This window comes from Fulmarus glacialis, unplaced genomic scaffold (assembly GCF_000690835.1).
Source record: "Fulmarus glacialis isolate BGI_N327 unplaced genomic scaffold, ASM69083v1 scaffold17392, whole genome shotgun sequence".
NCBI lineage: Eukaryota > Metazoa > Chordata > Aves > Procellariiformes > Procellariidae > Fulmarus > Fulmarus glacialis.
In genome coordinates, this window is record NW_009198876.1 from 36,767 (window position 1) to 55,060 (window position 18,294).

General features: G+C 37.0%; 1 protein-coding gene across 1 annotated transcript in view; it reads left to right on the top strand.

Annotated features, from left to right (window-relative positions):
- The window catches only part of KCNH8 (potassium voltage-gated channel, subfamily H (eag-related), member 8), a gene marked incomplete at its 5' end in the record, with an annotated part of 78,249 nt that overhangs the window by 25,855 nt on the left and 34,100 nt on the right, over positions 1-18,294 (top strand). The window contains 4 exons of the mRNA XM_009573066.1: positions 4,024-4,221; positions 8,794-8,993; positions 11,006-11,255; positions 15,763-15,977. Coding sequence (XP_009571361.1) covers positions 4,024-4,221; positions 8,794-8,993; positions 11,006-11,255; positions 15,763-15,977 — 863 coding nt within the window. The remainder of the gene's footprint in view (positions 1-4,023; positions 4,222-8,793; positions 8,994-11,005; positions 11,256-15,762; positions 15,978-18,294) is intronic.

Consider the following 18,294-nt stretch of genomic DNA (forward strand, 5'->3'; position numbering starts at 1 on the left):
GTAACATTGATTACTCTCCTCACTAGCGTGAAAGAGCCAAGTATGGTCTGGCCCTAAATGAGGTTCAAATACTGTTTAAACACAAAAAGGTGATGATGTGGGAGCAGATAGGCTTTTCTACCTTGGCATTTCCCCTAGGAATACTTAAAGTCCCTGAATTCGATACGGAACCACAGCTGGGAGAAGATGGGCCTTTGTCCCACCATTTCTCTTCTACTATCATCACTACTGGTCTATTGGGGAACCGTTCTTGCTTTCAGGCATTCAGGGATGCTCTAAGAGATACTCCTCATCCATTCCTCTTTGCACTTCCTGACACAGTAGTCCAGAATAAACCAGAGAGTTTTGGTCTATTTTTTAACTGGAAAAAATGTATATCTGTTTTATAGAATAAATGCTGTAGGTAATTATGCATTAGAAAATGCAACTATTTTCTAAGTTGTTGAAATGAAGTACCAGACAGGATTTTGTTACGTTAAGTGTCTGGCATACAAGGAAAATCTAAGTAGTAGTATAGAATGAATCCGCAAATTATAGGGAGTGATATACCTGCCCAATGCAGTGCAAGCACCAAACTGAAGGAGAGTTTCTGGATGTCCAGTAGATGAGATAATGTGTTTTACATCTGGTTATAACGTATGGCATCTACAGATGCTTAAATGCTTGTTTATGTTTCTGCTGGTACTTGAGCACTTCCCAGATACAGGTAAATGAAACTCAAAAGAGATTCTTCCAGCAATTTTCAAAGTAGCCTAATGGAGCTAGATATCCAATTCCTACTGACTTTTCCAACAGGACTTGATTACGTAAGTGCTCTTTTTCCCTTTGAAAAATCTTCCTCTTAATTATGCTAACTGGTGCTAAAAAATGTTTTCAAAGTCACAGAGCTATATCTAGATAATGCTAATTCAGAACCAGACAAGATTCATAATGCTAAATTCTAGGAAGCTCCTCCTGACTACAAGGTATGTTTATTTTTCTCTTCTTCCCTGAAGGCAGAAATTAATTACTCAAGTTTGCCAGAGAATCTGCTGAGAGCTGTTACCTACAGGAACCAAAAAAGTAAAAGGCATCAGTCAGTCATTCTATCTCACAACTATTTCCATTGGCTAATGAAAGTATTTACAGCCAACGGTATGTTGTCTCTACCCCCAAATGGAAAAAAATGTAGTGCTATCAACAAAAATCTGAAAAGTATAGTTGATCTGGTAGATCTTGCAGCATTTTATATACTTTGGCTGAATTGTCATCCTATATAATTTCTTCAAAAGGTCCTGATTAGGATCATGTCTAACAGCCAAAATAGAAATGAGAAGCTGTAAACATGTCCTTATCTATCTACAAATCAGAGGAATATATTTATTGGGTTTTCACTTTTAGATATACATTTTCTGTTCCAAATCTCATGGTCCATCTCTAAAGAAAGTTACCTAATAGCTTTCCTTTATATAGTGGGCATTTTTTTAGCAATTGTTAACAATTGCTAATAATTGCTAACTGCTACTGTTGTAGCTCAGTGATAAGCCATTCATCTAACTGATTAAGATCATTTGTCTGACCCTCAGTTATGCCACAGAACTGGGCACAGAGTGCTGAACTTGTCTCAAATACTGGTGTCCTGGCCAGAAGTGCTTGTTAGCAACTGTAAAATGCTAACATTGTATTTGGCACTTTGGTACTAGAATTGTATTAGAAATATTATAGGGACTTCTACTGTTTCATACAATGTAGGCATTTATTTTTGTACCTTACCTTTACTAGCAGTAATGCATCCTTTAGGAACAACGATATTTCAGTAGGGTTGGGTGTTTTGTTCGATAACCTTGAACATAAAGTGTTCAAGGAGGAACCAGTTTACATATATCTATCAATTAAAGAATGGAGTCATCCACCTTTTCTGGATAGCATTGAAAATTGATTAGTCTGAAAGTGAGGGCCGTAATGTTTCATATAAAGTCACAATAGGTAAACTCAATTTTTTTTTTTTTTTTTTTTTTTTTTTGATAGCTGAAACTGAGGTGGAGAAGCTTGCAATCAGATGCAATATGACCACTAGGAACAATGAATGTGAAATTCATTCAGATAACAAAAGGCAGAAAAATGACAATACAGAGGCCAAGAATCAGTGGCTTTTAGAACACTCCCAGGAAAGAGATTTTCTCCTAAGAGACATTATTTCAATATTCACATATCAGTTACAGTTATTTAAAATAGCTTATTTAATTCGTTTCAGTTTTACAGTTCTTCATACGACCAGAATACTTTCAAAACCTTACATTGAACTTTATGATTGTATTTCTTTACATTAAGTTTAGATAGACTTTTTTTAACTCTATCTACTCTCTGCCAGGGATTTTCTTAGGTTTTTATTCTTTATTCTTTAATGTGTGGGATTACATTCCTTAACATGAGCATAGGAATGAAATCCTCTGTACAAAGGGACATATTATTGTTCGGGAAATGTAGTGTAATCTCAGGAAAACAGTAGTGCACAGAGAGAGGACCAGTATCGGTTCAGTTAGGCTTTTTTTTTTTAGTTTTGCTTTTTTTCCATTTTAAATAATTGGGAGGCACAAATATAAAATAGCCTCATGTGATTAATACTTTCTATCAAGATAAAATCAAGGAGATTTTCATATGCTTTCTTGTCTGTTGGCAAGGTAAACCAGCCCACTCAGTACTGCCATCTTATGACAATGCTTTCATTTATGCTTTTGATTAAATTCACTGGCCTACATAGAGTGGGTCGGCAGGGTCACAGCTAGACTTTATGCTGTCGTTACCCAGCTCTTCTGGCTTAGCTTTCTCTGTAGGAGCGCGTGCAAGGGAGTATGGAGCTGAGGATGGTAGCAGCCATGGCTCAACAAGTCTGCTGTAGGTGGTAAATTCTTTCAGACTTTTCCCCCAACTTAATTGGAAGAGCTGGGACAGATACTTTAAATCTGCCCCCTACTTTTGCAGATATTCTGTACAAGGGGCTTTCCCCTAGTTCATACTTGGATTCATCCAAAATGAAGAAATTGATGCTGACTGAAGTGGAGAGAGAATAAGCTTCAGGAGGTGATTCAGTCCGTCAGGTCTCAGCTTATGACAGGCGGACCCCCAATCAATTTTTCTAAAATAAAACTCTGCCTGCCAGGAATATTTTGTTTTGGCAGTTCTCCCCGAATATCCAGGAGAGATTCCCACTCTCCCAAGCAAACTGCTTAACAGGCAAAACTGGGCACACAGATTGATTTTTATCTTTTTTTTCCTATCTTGATTTTTGTGAAGCATTGTGTTTATGTAATCCATTCAGGTTGTTTATTTTCCTTTTCCAAAAGAGGAACTGAATACTTTTTCCTGGTTTGTTGCTTTGGGGGTTTTTTGTTGGTTTGTTGTTGTTTTTTAAGTATCTGTGAGGCAGTAGCTAATTCTACTTTCTCTAGCACACATAGACTCATTTAGCAAAATGAAAGGCAAGATTAAATGAACAATTTAGAAAATACTTACTGAAGCATCTTTTGAAAATTAATTCTGGTTTGTAAGTTATGTTTAGTTGTTCGAATCTTTTCTACTGTAAAAAGAAACATGTAAAAAGCTCTAAATATGTAATTATTATTATAACAATTTAGTCTTAGAATCTCAAAAAGCTTTCCAAGCATTAATTAATGGAAAGAATCAAATCAATGTTGCATTCTTGCTGCACCGTTATTAGGTGATGATTTTTTATTTTCAGTGCCTTAATGGATTTTGCGAATTATCTAATTAGACCTGTAATACGCAATTCAAAAACACTTGATTTCCATACAGAAATACAGTTCTTATCATAAATAATCATGCATGAAAATAAATACTCCAGAGACACAATCCTTTACGTGCTGTATAAATTCCTACAGTTTAACATTCTTTTTATTCTTGGAATTGTGTGAAGAATGCAGTGTCTTCTAAATAATTTTTTTTAGAATTATTTTGTTTCACAGAATGTGTAGTTTTCATGGTGTCATTATTCCTTAATAGTTCTTTTTATGCTTTGTTTTTCAGGTTGGCTTCATGAGCTAGGAAAACGTATTGAGTCTCCTTATTATGAGAATAATACACTAGGAGGCCCGTCAATCAGAAGTGCCTATATAGCTGCCCTATATTTCACCCTCAGCAGCCTCACCAGTGTTGGGTTTGGAAATGTTTCAGCCAATACCGATGCTGAAAAGATCTTCTCCATTTGCACAATGCTGATTGGGGGTAGGTACAAATGCTAAGCATCATGTAAAACGTTTTGAGGGGGTAGGGACAAGTAAAATAAGAGCTGACATTTTGCTAAGTTTCTTTTAAAAAAAAAGCACAACAGAAAGTTTAATTTAAAACGGCAAAAGAAGGAAATAACTTGGTTGGTTTTACACTAGATAAACTCTCTTAAGCAGACATATTTCTTACCTTTTGACCGCTTATGGTGACAAAAGACAGTCGTCACCCAGTAAAATGTAAACTCACGTTATTGTCAGTGAGTGTGGCCCAGCCATGTGCCAGGTGAGCATTTTGGTTATGTGCCAGGCACTTTTCCAGTCAGCCAAGTAATAGGTGCACGTTCAGCTCCAGTTCAGTCCCCACAGCATCCCCGGGGATGGTAGCGAGGGGAGGTGGGCAGCCCACTGGTGTATCTGGCTGTGAGCTGGTGTGTATCTGCATCTGAAGGACCAGCCCAGAGAGAAGGCAACAGAGACAGGACAGAGCCAGGAGGACTGTTTGGTGAGCCGTAGGTGACTCTACCAAAAACAAAAAGCAGCTTAGCTATCACTAAGTAAATTTTACCACATCACTGCTTCAGATTAGAATCAAAATGCAAAGTTTTTGTCATATTTGGAGCTCTTAGCAGTATTTTCCTTTATGTTAATTACCTAGTCGTACTGTTGGGGTAATAAATAAATGAGCATGTGCTCATTTATGGTCACCTTCTTTCTGCTGAGGCACCTGGCACAACCAATGAGCTGGTGGCACCTGCAGAGCTTGGTAAGCCAAGGCCACCGGAGAAAGTACGGCAGCTCTCTCTTTACCTTCATCTTTCTCCCCCAAAAAATTAGCTGTGCTATTTCATAGTGTGTACATCATATAACTCAGAGATGTCACAGTGGGTGTGAAGGGTAAAAGCAAATCACTGCTAGAGTACTGCCCCCCTCATTTTTTTTTCTGCTTGCCTAATTGTTCTGGAGATACTAGTAGGTATTCCTCCAGGGCCAGCCAGTAAGGCACTGGTTGTCAGCTTTGCAGCATAAATTTTCCTGGGCAAAAATAAATTGGCAACTTGACACTTGAAAGCCAGGGAACACGATGAATGACCTGGAAACTACATATTTGCAGCATCAAGTGGTGTAAAAAGTGCTCAATGAATTATTGTCATTTTTCCCAGTCCTGAAAATGAGTGGCAATAATATAATGAATCATCCAAGAACAATATAATTTTGATTTTGACAATGTCACAAAACCAGAAGTAGCTCATTAATTGCTTTTGCTGGTAGCATAAAATTATAGTTTTAAAATACAATGTGGTCTCTGTGCTTTGGAGCTTTCACTACATAAAATCTGTTGGAATGAAGGAAGGAGTTTTCATTTCTATCAAGAAATCAAGAGATATCCTGTGTAAGGCGATGATGAATATTTAATTCACTTTGACATGGCAGAGTTTTCACAAACTTAATAGAGTAGAATATAAAAATACTTTTATTTAGTCCAGTTATAGCAATTTCTTTTTCATGTCTTATATTATAGAGTGGTAGAACTAATAATATGCTTGTGCACTGAATAACTTGTGAAGAACTAGTTGACTGAATGTAGTAAGAGGGAACTGAAAACTGAAAAGCAAAGTTACTCATAGGCAAGCAGGTAGAAGAATGACTTTACATCCGGGAGGGTCCAGTGAACAAGATATATCCAGGTAAGAAAGCTGAACAGGCTGGTTTGCAGGGATTTTCTTGAGGAATTGTATTTTAGACGTTATTTAAGAAAATCAGCAGAGCAAGGAAACTTGAAGAAGGAGTTAGCATCATGCAGCCGCAGACTGGTGAGCACGCCTCAGAAAACTCTATTAGGAATAAAGTACTAGTCTGTATACTTTAGGGCACAATACGTTTTCATTTCTTAAAACACGTTTTGATGTATAGTTTTGGCTGATATTTAATTTTAAAATTCCCTAGTGGAAAGTGATGTCTTGAGAAAAATTGATTTAAGTTTTTTACAGTTTTTAGACCAAGTCATTAGTTTATGAAATTTCAGGTGTAATGTATAGCATGATTTAGTTTATCAGTAGTTCGTCTGTACCTCTTTAATGTGTGTCACGGCAAATTGAAAGAATGAAGTGAATTTATTGCAACCTTAAAGAAAGTTAAAGCCAGAAAAAAAAAAAATACCAAGTGTTAATTTAACAGATAAATAACTTATAATATTCTTGTTTGATTTTTACCTGCCTATTAGTATTAATTTTTGTTTTGCATGATTTTGAAACTACAATTTAAGATAAGTAATATTGTGAAGATAAAACATCTTATTCTATACAGTATTTCTTCTTAAAGTTGGAAAGAAAAGTTACTTATTAAAATTTAACCAGAATTCCTAGGATACCCAGCATCTGTAAAATATTAATCAGATCTGTCCTCCTGCAGATGACCATACCTTGTGCTGTCTTGTATTCTCCATGTTCTTTGAGCAAAGAATGTGCAGTTTTGTATTTATGAGACTGGAGGCCCATTCTAGTAGCTCCAGTCCTTTCTGGGATCAGAGGTGTTCCTCTTTTCCCTAAGCAACAAAAATGTAATTTAGAATATCCATAAAAATCAAGGCCACTTTATAAAATATGGTTCCTAGAAGTTTTTCACTTGTCCTACTTGCTTTTAGAGAATGGATTAATAGATTTCTTACAGAAAGTAGGCTGGGTCTGTGATTATTTGATAAAGAAATCTAATGCCTGTCACAGCTTGTCATCATCAGTAGCAGTTGTCTTCCAATGTACATAGGCAAAGACAGATTCTCCCGTAATAATAAAATTCTTGATATTTGTGCCTATAATAACATCACAGAGATCTCTACACTGTCCAGCTCTTAACCTTGGAGCCTGTTGGGAGACTTATATCACATGTGATTTTTACATATGCATTCATACACCACCTAATGCTTTATCCTTCCCCCCTTTTTAAACTGATTATCACATCCTTAAAGAGGCTACACATCTCTTTAGCATGTTCAGCTATGTCTGGCTGAATTGCTTCAGCCCTCGGTGCCATATTTCTATTATAATATCCTGTATCTAGCATTACACCAGTCCCTCACATTTTGTTGCCCAAGTTTCTGACATTAGTGACTTAGCAATTCACTGCCCCATCAGGAACGACACGTAGTTGATCCAGCTGCGTATTCTTAGAAATAAATTTCCAATTATGCTTACTTTCTTTCTAATATTCATATCTGATCCTTTTCTTTTTGCGCTGCTTTTCATTTATCTTCTTTTACTAATGGACTTATATTGATTTAATCATATTATTGGATCACGTCTACAAGAATGCATACTGTATTTTGAAACTACATCACACTGCAGTGCTTTATCTGTTTTTCTGCACTCCCTTCACAATAAAGGCATAGATATTGTTACAAGCTCCTTTGTGTTTTACTCAGCCTGCAAAAATTTTCAACACTACAAACTAAAGAATTTTCTGCCTTCTTCTACCATGTAAAAGCAGTATTAACCACCAATATGCATGCTTTCCTCCTCCTGTTCCCCCTTGTCTCTCCTCACTCACACTGGACTTCTGTAAATTGCCACACAACGTCAACATCTTGTTTGTCTTGTTTATAACCCAATTCCTTTGCCAGTCTGAGGAGTCTGCTTTCTTTCAAGCACTATAGATAGATGTCCCTTAAGAGTAATAATCAAGCTCTTTAATAGTTTTTTCAACAAACAATTTGTAAATGTGTACATAATATACCTCAGTTCAATACCACATGACAGACAATCTAGCAGTGATTTTTCCCACTGATAATCAGCAAGCACATTTCTGCACAGACAAACCCAGACGACCTGTAGCTGTAAGCATTTCTTCAATTTTGCTTCTGGTCTTTTTATTCCCAAGCCAGTCTCTAATTGCAGACAAACTCCAGGATGTCAGAACTTTCTGATAAACAATTTCACACCATATTTGACCTTCTCAAGCAACATAAGAAATCAGACTGTCAGTTTGAATGTATCTTTTTTTTTTAACCTGAATTTCTGCTTTACAATGGGTATTTTCTGTCTTTTTTTTTAACATCTTATTCCCCAGAATATGATACATCTCTAAATGTTGTTTGCAATCTCATTCCACTACACATGGTCCCCATTAGCAATTGTTTTTATTTATATGAGGACTCTGAAATCTATTACAGTCTATGTAGTTGCTAACTGATCGTTTGATTCTAGTTTTCATGCTGATTGATTAATAGTTTCTCATTATTTCCTGAACGTGCCTGCCTACATGTCTTTATCTGTTTCCTTTTTTCTTAGACTATAAACTTAATTTGGCTTGGGCATTCTTTTGCTTAGTACCCTGACCAGATAGCATCAGATGTGGTTCTACCCTGTCCCATGACTGTGACTGCTAGTGACACAAAAAATGGAAATGAGTAATCATATGAATACTACTGTGTATTACTCATGAAGTCTTGTATTCAAAAGCTTTACTATATCTATTACGGAGGAAACTGGTTTTCTGTGAAGATCCTGTTTATTTTCTGTGTTACATTTTAATGATCGACAAGTCACTCCACATCGCACGATATTTCTGTCCTCCCTAGCTCTGATGCATGCCTTGGTGTTTGGCAATGTGACTGCCATAATTCAGAGGATGTACTCCAGATGGTCCCTTTATCACACCAGAACCAAGGATCTGAAGGACTTTATACGGGTCCATCACCTGCCACAGCAGCTAAAGCAAAGGATGCTTGAATATTTCCAAACCACATGGTCTGTCAATAATGGAATTGATTCCAATGAGGTAACCAAACGAGGGAGGTTGTGTGTTTGATGGTTTTGACTATGGACTTAGAGGCAGGGAGGGGGGGTAATCTTCCATTTGAGATGCTGTGTTTTGTGTGAAGTTATGTATAAAAAAGAACATGCCTAAAAATAAAGCAGGGTTATCCCAGGAAAAGGGTATTTTATTGAAAAAATCTGGTTTAGAACATCATATCATATATTAAAAATTCAAAGTCCTCCATAATTCTGAAATGCTGAAGAGGCATTCATCAGAAACCTTTTGGATGATGCCAGCAGAAACACCTCAGTGAGCAGTTTTGCCTTTCACCAAACAAAAGATCTACTGGGTTTTTTAGGTGTTTTTTAAAGGAGGGATTTCTTTACTGCCCTTTCCTCCCTACTTCATTTTCTTTTATTCTTTGCAATACTGTAAACAAGTGGTTTGGCCTGAATTTTTATATTATTCATTTCCCTGTACTTTTAAATACTGCAGAATGCAACATGAGAGTGAAATCAAAAGACAGATTTCTGGTCATGTCTTTGCTTGTTTGTTTTAAATGACTTATCCAGGTTATGTATTGCTATACTCCAGGAGGAATAATGGCCTCTCTCTGCTGGAGTATTATTTGAATGAACCATTCCCTTCAGAGTTCTTGTTATATATGTCATTACAAAACTCAGTAGCCTCTAAAGATAATGTGGAAATAAGCAGAAAGATTTGGGTTTGAGAACATTCTTTTTCTGATAAACTCTTTTTGTGGTGTGCACAGCACAAAGAATGGGATTTTCAACAGCATCCTAGCAACAGAAGGAGCCTAGTAAAATTTACAAAGGTACAAAAACCACTTAGATGTCAAAGCTTTCCTAGATTTGGTTAAGGATCACCTTCAGCTTCCATATCTTTAGTCAGACTGAAAGTGAGTGACTGCTGTATTACAACAGCAGCCTCTGGAGAGACCATCAATATTTCATGATTTGCCTCCCATCCACAAACTGCCTTGTCTAAGCCCACTTGGTCAAGTGTTGGCTGATTGCATTGCTCAGATGCCAGATCCCCTCAAACTACACAGAAAACTATGCTTGTGGGCTTGCAGCTTGCGTGGTCCAGAGCTCTGCCCGTAGGCGGGCAGTATACTTTGCATCAATGGGACAGACACTTGAAGCCACTTAAACTTTTTTTTAAAAGCTCCACCTGAAATTTTTGATGATTTGAGCGGTTATATGCCATTCTCAGAAGACTGTCTCTGAGCAGAAGATGTTTCTCTCAATTTTGCCATCCTGCAGCAGATCTTCTGTAAAACATATACAGATATCATTAAGTGTTGCCCAGGCTACACTTGGGAATTTGCCTAAAATTAAGACCAAGGAAAAATAGGAAGACCTTATGGTCTTTTAGTTTCCATATGTTCTTCCACTGAACATGCACGTTGTCTCTATTCCTTTCCCAACTCTCCTTCAGTGTTCAATTGCGTGTTAAAAAAAAAAAAAAGAACAAAAAAACACACAAAAAAACCCCTTAGAGGTTTACTACATAGAGGTTTTTTGAGTTATCCCTCTTGCAGTGGTTTTACCATAGAAGAAGCAATATAGCCTATTGATGAATTTTATACAATCATTTTAAAGAAAATCTAAAGTTCATTTTTGCTCTGTTTTCAGCATATATGCCACTGTATACAGTGGTATATACCTGAACGGCCTGCTGTGTTCTAACAGCTGAGAAGAACTTGGACAAGGTTAAATTGTGCATTCAGGGAATTCCTACACTCAGCGTTGTTGACTTTTTTTCTTGTTTTTCTATAAAGGCATATTTTTATTCATGTTTTTCCTGGAATTTATCAGTGTTTATCAGCTAAACGATTTATTAAGACATAGGACACATGTCTTATGAAGGGGATAAGAAAAATCAAAGGGAAATCTTTGCATCAGTATGACATATGCAGCACTACTAAATCAAATCACTTCTGCAAAAGAGGAAACAAATTATTTTACACTTTTTTTTCTTTTTCCCCCCTTTTTCTCTTTTTCGGACAGCTTTTAAAAGACTTCCCGGATGAGCTGCGTTCAGACATCACCATGCACTTGAACAAGGAGATTTTGCAGCTCTCCCTTTTTGAGTGTGCCAGCCGTGGTTGCCTCAGGTCTCTGTCTCTGCATATCAAAACCTCCTTCTGTGCTCCTGGGGAATACCTCCTCCGGCAGGGAGATGCCCTGCAAGCGATCTACTTTGTGTGCTCAGGTTCCATGGAAGTCCTGAAGGACAGCACGGTGCTGGCAATTCTCGGTATGCTCATAATCATAGCTTCAAAGAGAAAGAATGGTCCTCCAATGTAGAAGGACCTTCACTACTAACTGATGGTTTAGTGTGTCCTAGTAGTCTGATGAGAAAGAATTCATTTTATTTTAATCTGCTATTCATATCTATGAACATCCCTAATTTTTTTAGTTTAAACTTACTTATTTTTTACCCTAAGGAGCTTTCAATTGCTAGAGTGTTAGCTGTGCGATATTTCACTTGTATCCTGATTTTCTTATACTTATTCTCTCTCCTTTGCATATAAGGAGGTACTTGCTAGGTTTTGATAAAATTTGCTGCTTTCAACTAAATTTGGTGTTAGTATTGACACCTCAAAGGACATTGGTTATTAGTTCCTAAATCTTACATGAAAATTAGTGGCCAGGCAGTGCTCCCACTAATGCTCCCAAATGAAAGAAAGCAATGTGAGCCTACTCTCATTCTTTGATGAATTCATATGAACACCTCTTGCAGGACAGCTGAAAGCATTGTTGACTCTGCTCCCCAGAGTTACTTCTTCAAGCTAATCGATGCTGCCAGCAGTCATCTGAGTATATTAGAACAGAGGAAGGCCAGAGGTTCTGTTCTAATAAACTTTGCCTAGTTGTTGTTTGCTAGATGACTGCTTTGACTTATCTAGGGTTAAGCATCTCTGTGTGTAAATTTCAGTGATTGGCCTCAATCTAATGCCTACTAAAGAGATTCCCTTTATCTTCAGCTAAAGGATGATTAGACTTGTCTGAGTTAATGTTTATAAAATGTTTTGATAAAGTGAAATATAAAATTTTAGTCTAAATGTAAAGAATTATTTTATTATTATTTTAATACCTCTCTAGATTTAAACGTATTCTTCTTTCTAATAACTTTTAATATTCTTATAAAGCAGAGTTAAAAAGAACATTTCCTTTTTTGCTTTCCTTCCTGCTTTGTGGGATTGCACTAGACTGTTGATAATGCAAGCTTCTGGTCCTCTGTAATTGAATTTCCTTTATTTTACTAGCATGCATTTGATCGGTCTTTTTTTAGAATACAAATGTGATACATGTCCTATTTGTTTCATAACTCTTTAATTCCATTAGATTGACAGTCCACATCACTCCATCACTCATTCGTAATTAGAAAGTTTTAGAATGCCTCCATTTTATTGGAAATATGGCTTAGAAAAAACATAAGCTTAAATATAGCAAAAGTTCAAGAGCTGCCCCCATTGGAACTATGATTTCATTAATAATTCAATTTTCAGGCACTTCTGAAAATGTTAATGAAAGCATCACTGTTTAATGGTGACAATGAAAACAGTAAGAAAGAGATTAGTGGATTTCTGAGAGAAGTTAATGAAATCGTAATGCAAAAACATAAACATAATACAATGAAATAATATTTCATTACAGTGAATGGGAGCTTCATCATTTAAACCTAATTAACACCAGCAGAAGGTGAATGCATCAAACGTGTAGGTCCCTATGAGAAACTGTATTACTGATGTGATGTCAATCCAAGAGAGCAGTTTTTACCCTGCCGATGCTGGGTTACTTACAGTTCCCAGACCACTATTGTATAATTCTGTCATGATTCTAATTCTAGTGGATTAGTTTTTGTTTACTGAACCGTTCTCACTAACAAGCAATACAGCAACAATACAATGAAATGCTCTGATTAAATACTGTTTGGTTCCTCTTCAGACTATATTAGACTGATATCTAATAATGACGGTTAGGATATTTTTTATAGGAAAATATTTGTTAATATAACAGTTGTGTACTGTTTGAGCATACATCTTAGATTTGTTAAAAAATACTAGCTATAAGTGATTTAGAAGATATCCATAAAGAGAAGAAAGTTATAACTTTGGCTGCATGTCCCAGATATATTAACAAACAGATGTGTCTGCATAAACATTTATAAATAAGTTTGTTCTCCAATGAAAAAGAAAGAAAGAGATAATAAGAATAACTTACATGATTCTGTTTATATAACAAATGTTGATATTCAAGGCACAGTCATTTCACTGCTGCAGTAATTCTACACGAAACTTCAGCTTACTACCTACACCCTTTGCTACATGATTTTCATTTGAAAAGAAACATGCATTAGCGTTACCAGATCAATTGTAGTGTCTTTCAGGCTGACATTATTTCATCAAACACTGTAAATACAACTCTAACATTTTTTCCAACTTATTGATGCATTATTGATACTGATACTGTTTGTATGCCTAAAAAGTTTCTCATTAACGTATTTAAAGATCAGTTTTAGTATATTTGAAATATATTTTCCCTTGTCCATATTTACACAGCCAGCAATATATTAACATTGCCAGCCCTCTGCTTAATATGATCAAAGAGATCTAAATAATTGTTGATATTTACAGTAAAAAGTAAAAGTGAATTATTGCTTAGCTTTACACTGTATTTGATTATGTAAGCATTACATCATGTGATAAGCAATGACAAATTTTATAGTCATCTATCAGATTTACCTTTCCCAGATTGACCTAAGCTAGTACTAGTTCTCATTTATACTAATTGCAATTTTTAAAAGACCCCAAAGTAGCATTAATGTACGTATATTCCTAGCATAAAAGAAAATCCCTCCCTATGCTGGGTTTATGATAAGCACTTTTGAGAAAATTGTACAAGCTCCATGTAAAGAGCAAAAATTACCAGTAGTATTTTAAAGTATAAAATTATCTTATTTAAGCAGCTTCCAGGGATGGTTGGCTGCTTAGTTTAACTTACTCTTCAAGTACACTATTTCCTGCATAATATCCAGTTGGAATCACATGCTGGGTGGATTTTCAGATTTTACAGTCTTCGCTTATTAATCACAGAATAATGTAAGATTGGAAGGGACCTCTGGAAGCCACCCAACCTAAACCTGCTAAAAGCAGGGCCAGATTAGCTCAGCTTGCTCAGGGTGATGTCCAGGCAAGTTTTGAACATCTCCAAGAATGGTGATTCCACAGCCCCTCTGGGCAGCCTGCCCCATTGTTTGACCAGCTTCATGGTGACTTTCATTTCCTGATTTCTAATCACAAATTCTTTTGTTACAACTTGTGCCCAGTACATCTTGTCGCACTGTGCACCCTGAAGACGAGTTTAGCTCTGTCTTCTCTACACTTTTCCATTAGGCTGTTGAAGACAGCGATAATGCCTTTTCTTCTTAAGGCAGAACAATACCCATTTTTTTCAGCTTCTCCTTGTACATTATGTTCTCCAGTCCCTGATCATCTTGGCGGCCTCTTCTGAACTCACTCTAGTATGTCAATATTCTGTCTTGTACTGGGAAGCCCAAAACTGGACACATACTCCAGATGTGGTCTGAGAAGTGACATATAGAGGGGAAGAATTACTTCCCAGGACCTGCTGTCTGCACTCTTGCTAATGGTGCCCAAGATGTTCTTGGCCTTCTTTGCTGCAAGGGCACATTGTTGGTTCATGTTCAACTTGTTGTCCTCAAGGATCCCCGGGTCCTTTCCTGCAGAGCTGCTTTCCAGCAGGTCGGTCCCCAGCCCATACTGCTGTAGGGAGGTTTTCCATCCCGGGTGCAGGACTTGGCATTTGTTTTTGTTGAACTTCATGAGGTTCCTCTCAGCTCTTTTCTCATTCATTGAGGTTCCCCTGAATAGCAGCTTTGCCCTTCAGCATATCAACCACCCCGCCCCCCAATTTGGTATTGCCCATAAACTTGCCAGGAATGCACTCCATCACACTGTCCAAGTCTTTAACAAAGACAATCTGCACTAACTTTTGAGGAAGACCTCTGGTTCAATGATTGCTCTTTGGACTTTATACCTCAGATCAGATGTTTATGGAAGCTTTTCATGATAAAATATTTGTGCTCTTCAATATATGGTCAGTATGGTTTTTAATACATCCATTATTCTAAGGCAGTCTTGCCCATAAATGAGAATATAATGGCTTAAGAATTCATTCTTTTTTCTTGGCAGAAGTGCCATTGAGTTACACATCTATTAATAGCCTATACAACTAAGATACATCATGAAGTGTAGCTATGCAGCCATAGCTATCACAGATTGCGAATGTTTTGCAATCCAAATTCTAAGTAAAAGGGACACTGACAATCTATACTTAATCGTGTCATTGTTAAAATGTTATCTTAACACCTGTCTGTTCTAGCAAAAAAAAAACAAGCTAGAAACTTAATGTTCACTTTTTGAAATACAAAATTGCACCTGCTATTAATTACCAGTATAAATCCTAACTTTATATATATTTACTTGATTGTTCCCTTAAATCAAGTAGTTACATGTCTGGAAATTAGTCTTTGTACCTCCAATTAATTGCATATAAGACTGCACCTGCGAAAAAAAAGACAGCTTTTAGACAAAGATCCTTTAGAATGGCATTAAATAAACAATGCGGTAGTAACAATGGGATTTAAGATTTAGCAATTATGTTAAACAGATTCATGATTCAAAAAAGTAGTCAAGAATTCATGCTTTGAAGATTATTAATTTCATATTTTCTTTTAGGTAAAGGAGATTTAATTGGAGCAAACCTATCCATTAGGGATCAAGTTATTAAAACAAACGCAGATGTTAAAGCTCTAACGTACTGTGACCTCCAATGCATTATCCTCAAAGGTCTCTTTGAAGTGCTCGATCTTTACCCAGAGTATGCTCACAAGTTTGTTGAAGACATTCAGCATGATCTCACATACAATCTAAGAGAAGGCCATGAAAGTGATGTAAGTATCTTTAAAGGTCTCTGCAGCTATTGTTACCTTTAAGATGTTTCTCATACTTCAGCCAGTTCTCATAATTTTGTCACAGTAAAGAAATAACACACAGATTACATTAAAAGGACCACTCATTTCATTTGTTTGATAATTCAATCATTACCTACATTAATTGTTTATCAATTGATCAGATCATAAACAGCGAACATGTTCTCTGCTTCTCATTTGTCCATAGAAAACATCATCTATGAGAGAACATTCTTTAATATTTGGTCATTTTTTACTTATGTTTAAAAATAATTCATATTTATGTAAAGCATGTGTCCAAATAAAGGTATTTAACTATACCTTTTCTAGAAGCTCATGTGCCAGCCTAACGAACATTCATTTCATAGATCACTGATTATGACTTCTTGGTTAAGAATGTCGTCACACACATTCAAAATGAGAAACAACTAAACTGTGTTTTTCCATTTAGATGAGCAATTTAATGTGAAATAATAACAACAAATTCCATGTAAAGCACCGCTGAAAGACTTCACTATAGACTTACCAAAGTACTTTCACTGATATTATGTAGCAAATATTTATATTCAGATTTTAATAGTGAAAAGATTTTATGACAGCTCTCTTTTTCTGACTTAACCATGTGAGCGTACGAACATACAGTTTGGTATTTAACAGTTCAGGTATTTGTCTTTGTATTGTGCTTCTCCTTACACACAGAGAGAAGTAAAACATTGAAAGCACATGACTGGGGACAAGGGTACTATCAAGACAGGGGACGAATGTAATGCCAAGGAAGTGTAAAGGGCAAAAAAGGTTATCTATACTACTAGATGTCCTTTGGCACAAGTGTTTCCACAGCAACGGTCTTCAAACAATTGCAGTAGAAAGGTGTAAACGTATGTCGTGGTTTAACCCCAGCCAGCAACTAAGCCCCACACAGCCGCTCGCTCACTCCCCCCCAGTGGGATGGGGGAGAGAAGCAGAAGAGTAAAAGTGAGAAAACTCGTGGGTTGAGATAAAGACAGTTTAATAGGGAAAGCAAAAGCCGCGCTCGCAAGCAAAGCAAAACAAGGAATTTATTCACTACTTTGTATCGGCAGGGAGGCGTTCAGCCATCTCCAGGAAAGCAGGGCTCCGTCACGCGTAACCGTTATTTGGGAAGACAAACGCCATCACTCTGAATGTCCCCCTTTCTTCTTCTTCCCCCAGCTTTATATGTTGAGCATGACATCATATGGTATGGAATACCCCATTGGTCAGTTGGGTCAGCTCTCCTGACTATGCTCCCTCCCAGCTTCTTGTGCACCCGGCAGAGCATGGGAAGCTGAAAAGTCCTTGACTAGTGTAAGCACTACTTAGCAACAACTAAAACATCAGTGTGTTATCAACATTCTTCTCATACTAAATCCAAAACATAGCACTAGACCAGCTACTGGGAAGAAAATTAACTCTATCCCAGCCGAAACCAGGACAACATATAAACGCAAACTTGTAGAGAGGAAAATAATCAGGGCATCTCATTTGTTTGTCTCTGGAAATGTCCCCAACCTTCCTGCTGCTCAAGACAGCAGCTGAGAGAGTACACATCTGTTCTGACAGCTTGAAGATTAGTTTGTATAACCAATACATTTTCCTTGGGGAGGAATGCTTAATCTGTAAAGGAGTATAACTCCATGTAAAGATAGGGTTTGAAACTGATTGCATTCTCCTCTCCAGTTTTGTCATGGACCTTGATGAACCCCCACAATGTATTCCTTCATGATTTTCTGTATGCTGACAAATCTGGGGATCACCATATCAGTTGCATGCACATTCAGCTTTTATAAAATCAGGGACAACTCTTCCCAGTTAGAGTCGGCTGGGTGTTGTACAGACTCTCCGCTGAGAGCAAGCCTACACCAGTCTTGAAGGTGACTGCGCAGACAGGAAAAGAACCTCCTCACTCACTGTGGAAGATGGGATTTAAAGCAGTGCAGGACATATCAAAGGACCTTTTCTGCTTTAAAAAGGAAAATATTTGCACAATTTGTGAATATACACTGTATTTTCATGGTATAAACCATTATCTTAAAACTAAAGGGGCGGGGGGGAAAAAGACCCTGACACCGAATACCATCCAGTGTCACAAGCACATATAGAGAACCCAAGACAGCTTATCATTGTGTCACTTTCTCCTACATCCTCAGGTTAACTATGCCCTCCCACTAATATTTCTCTTGCAGCAGAACTAACCTCGGTCATGTGCATCTCATTTCTGATCCAACCATTTTACTTATCAATAAGGATAAAGAGTAGGAATAAGGTGGCCAAAAATTGT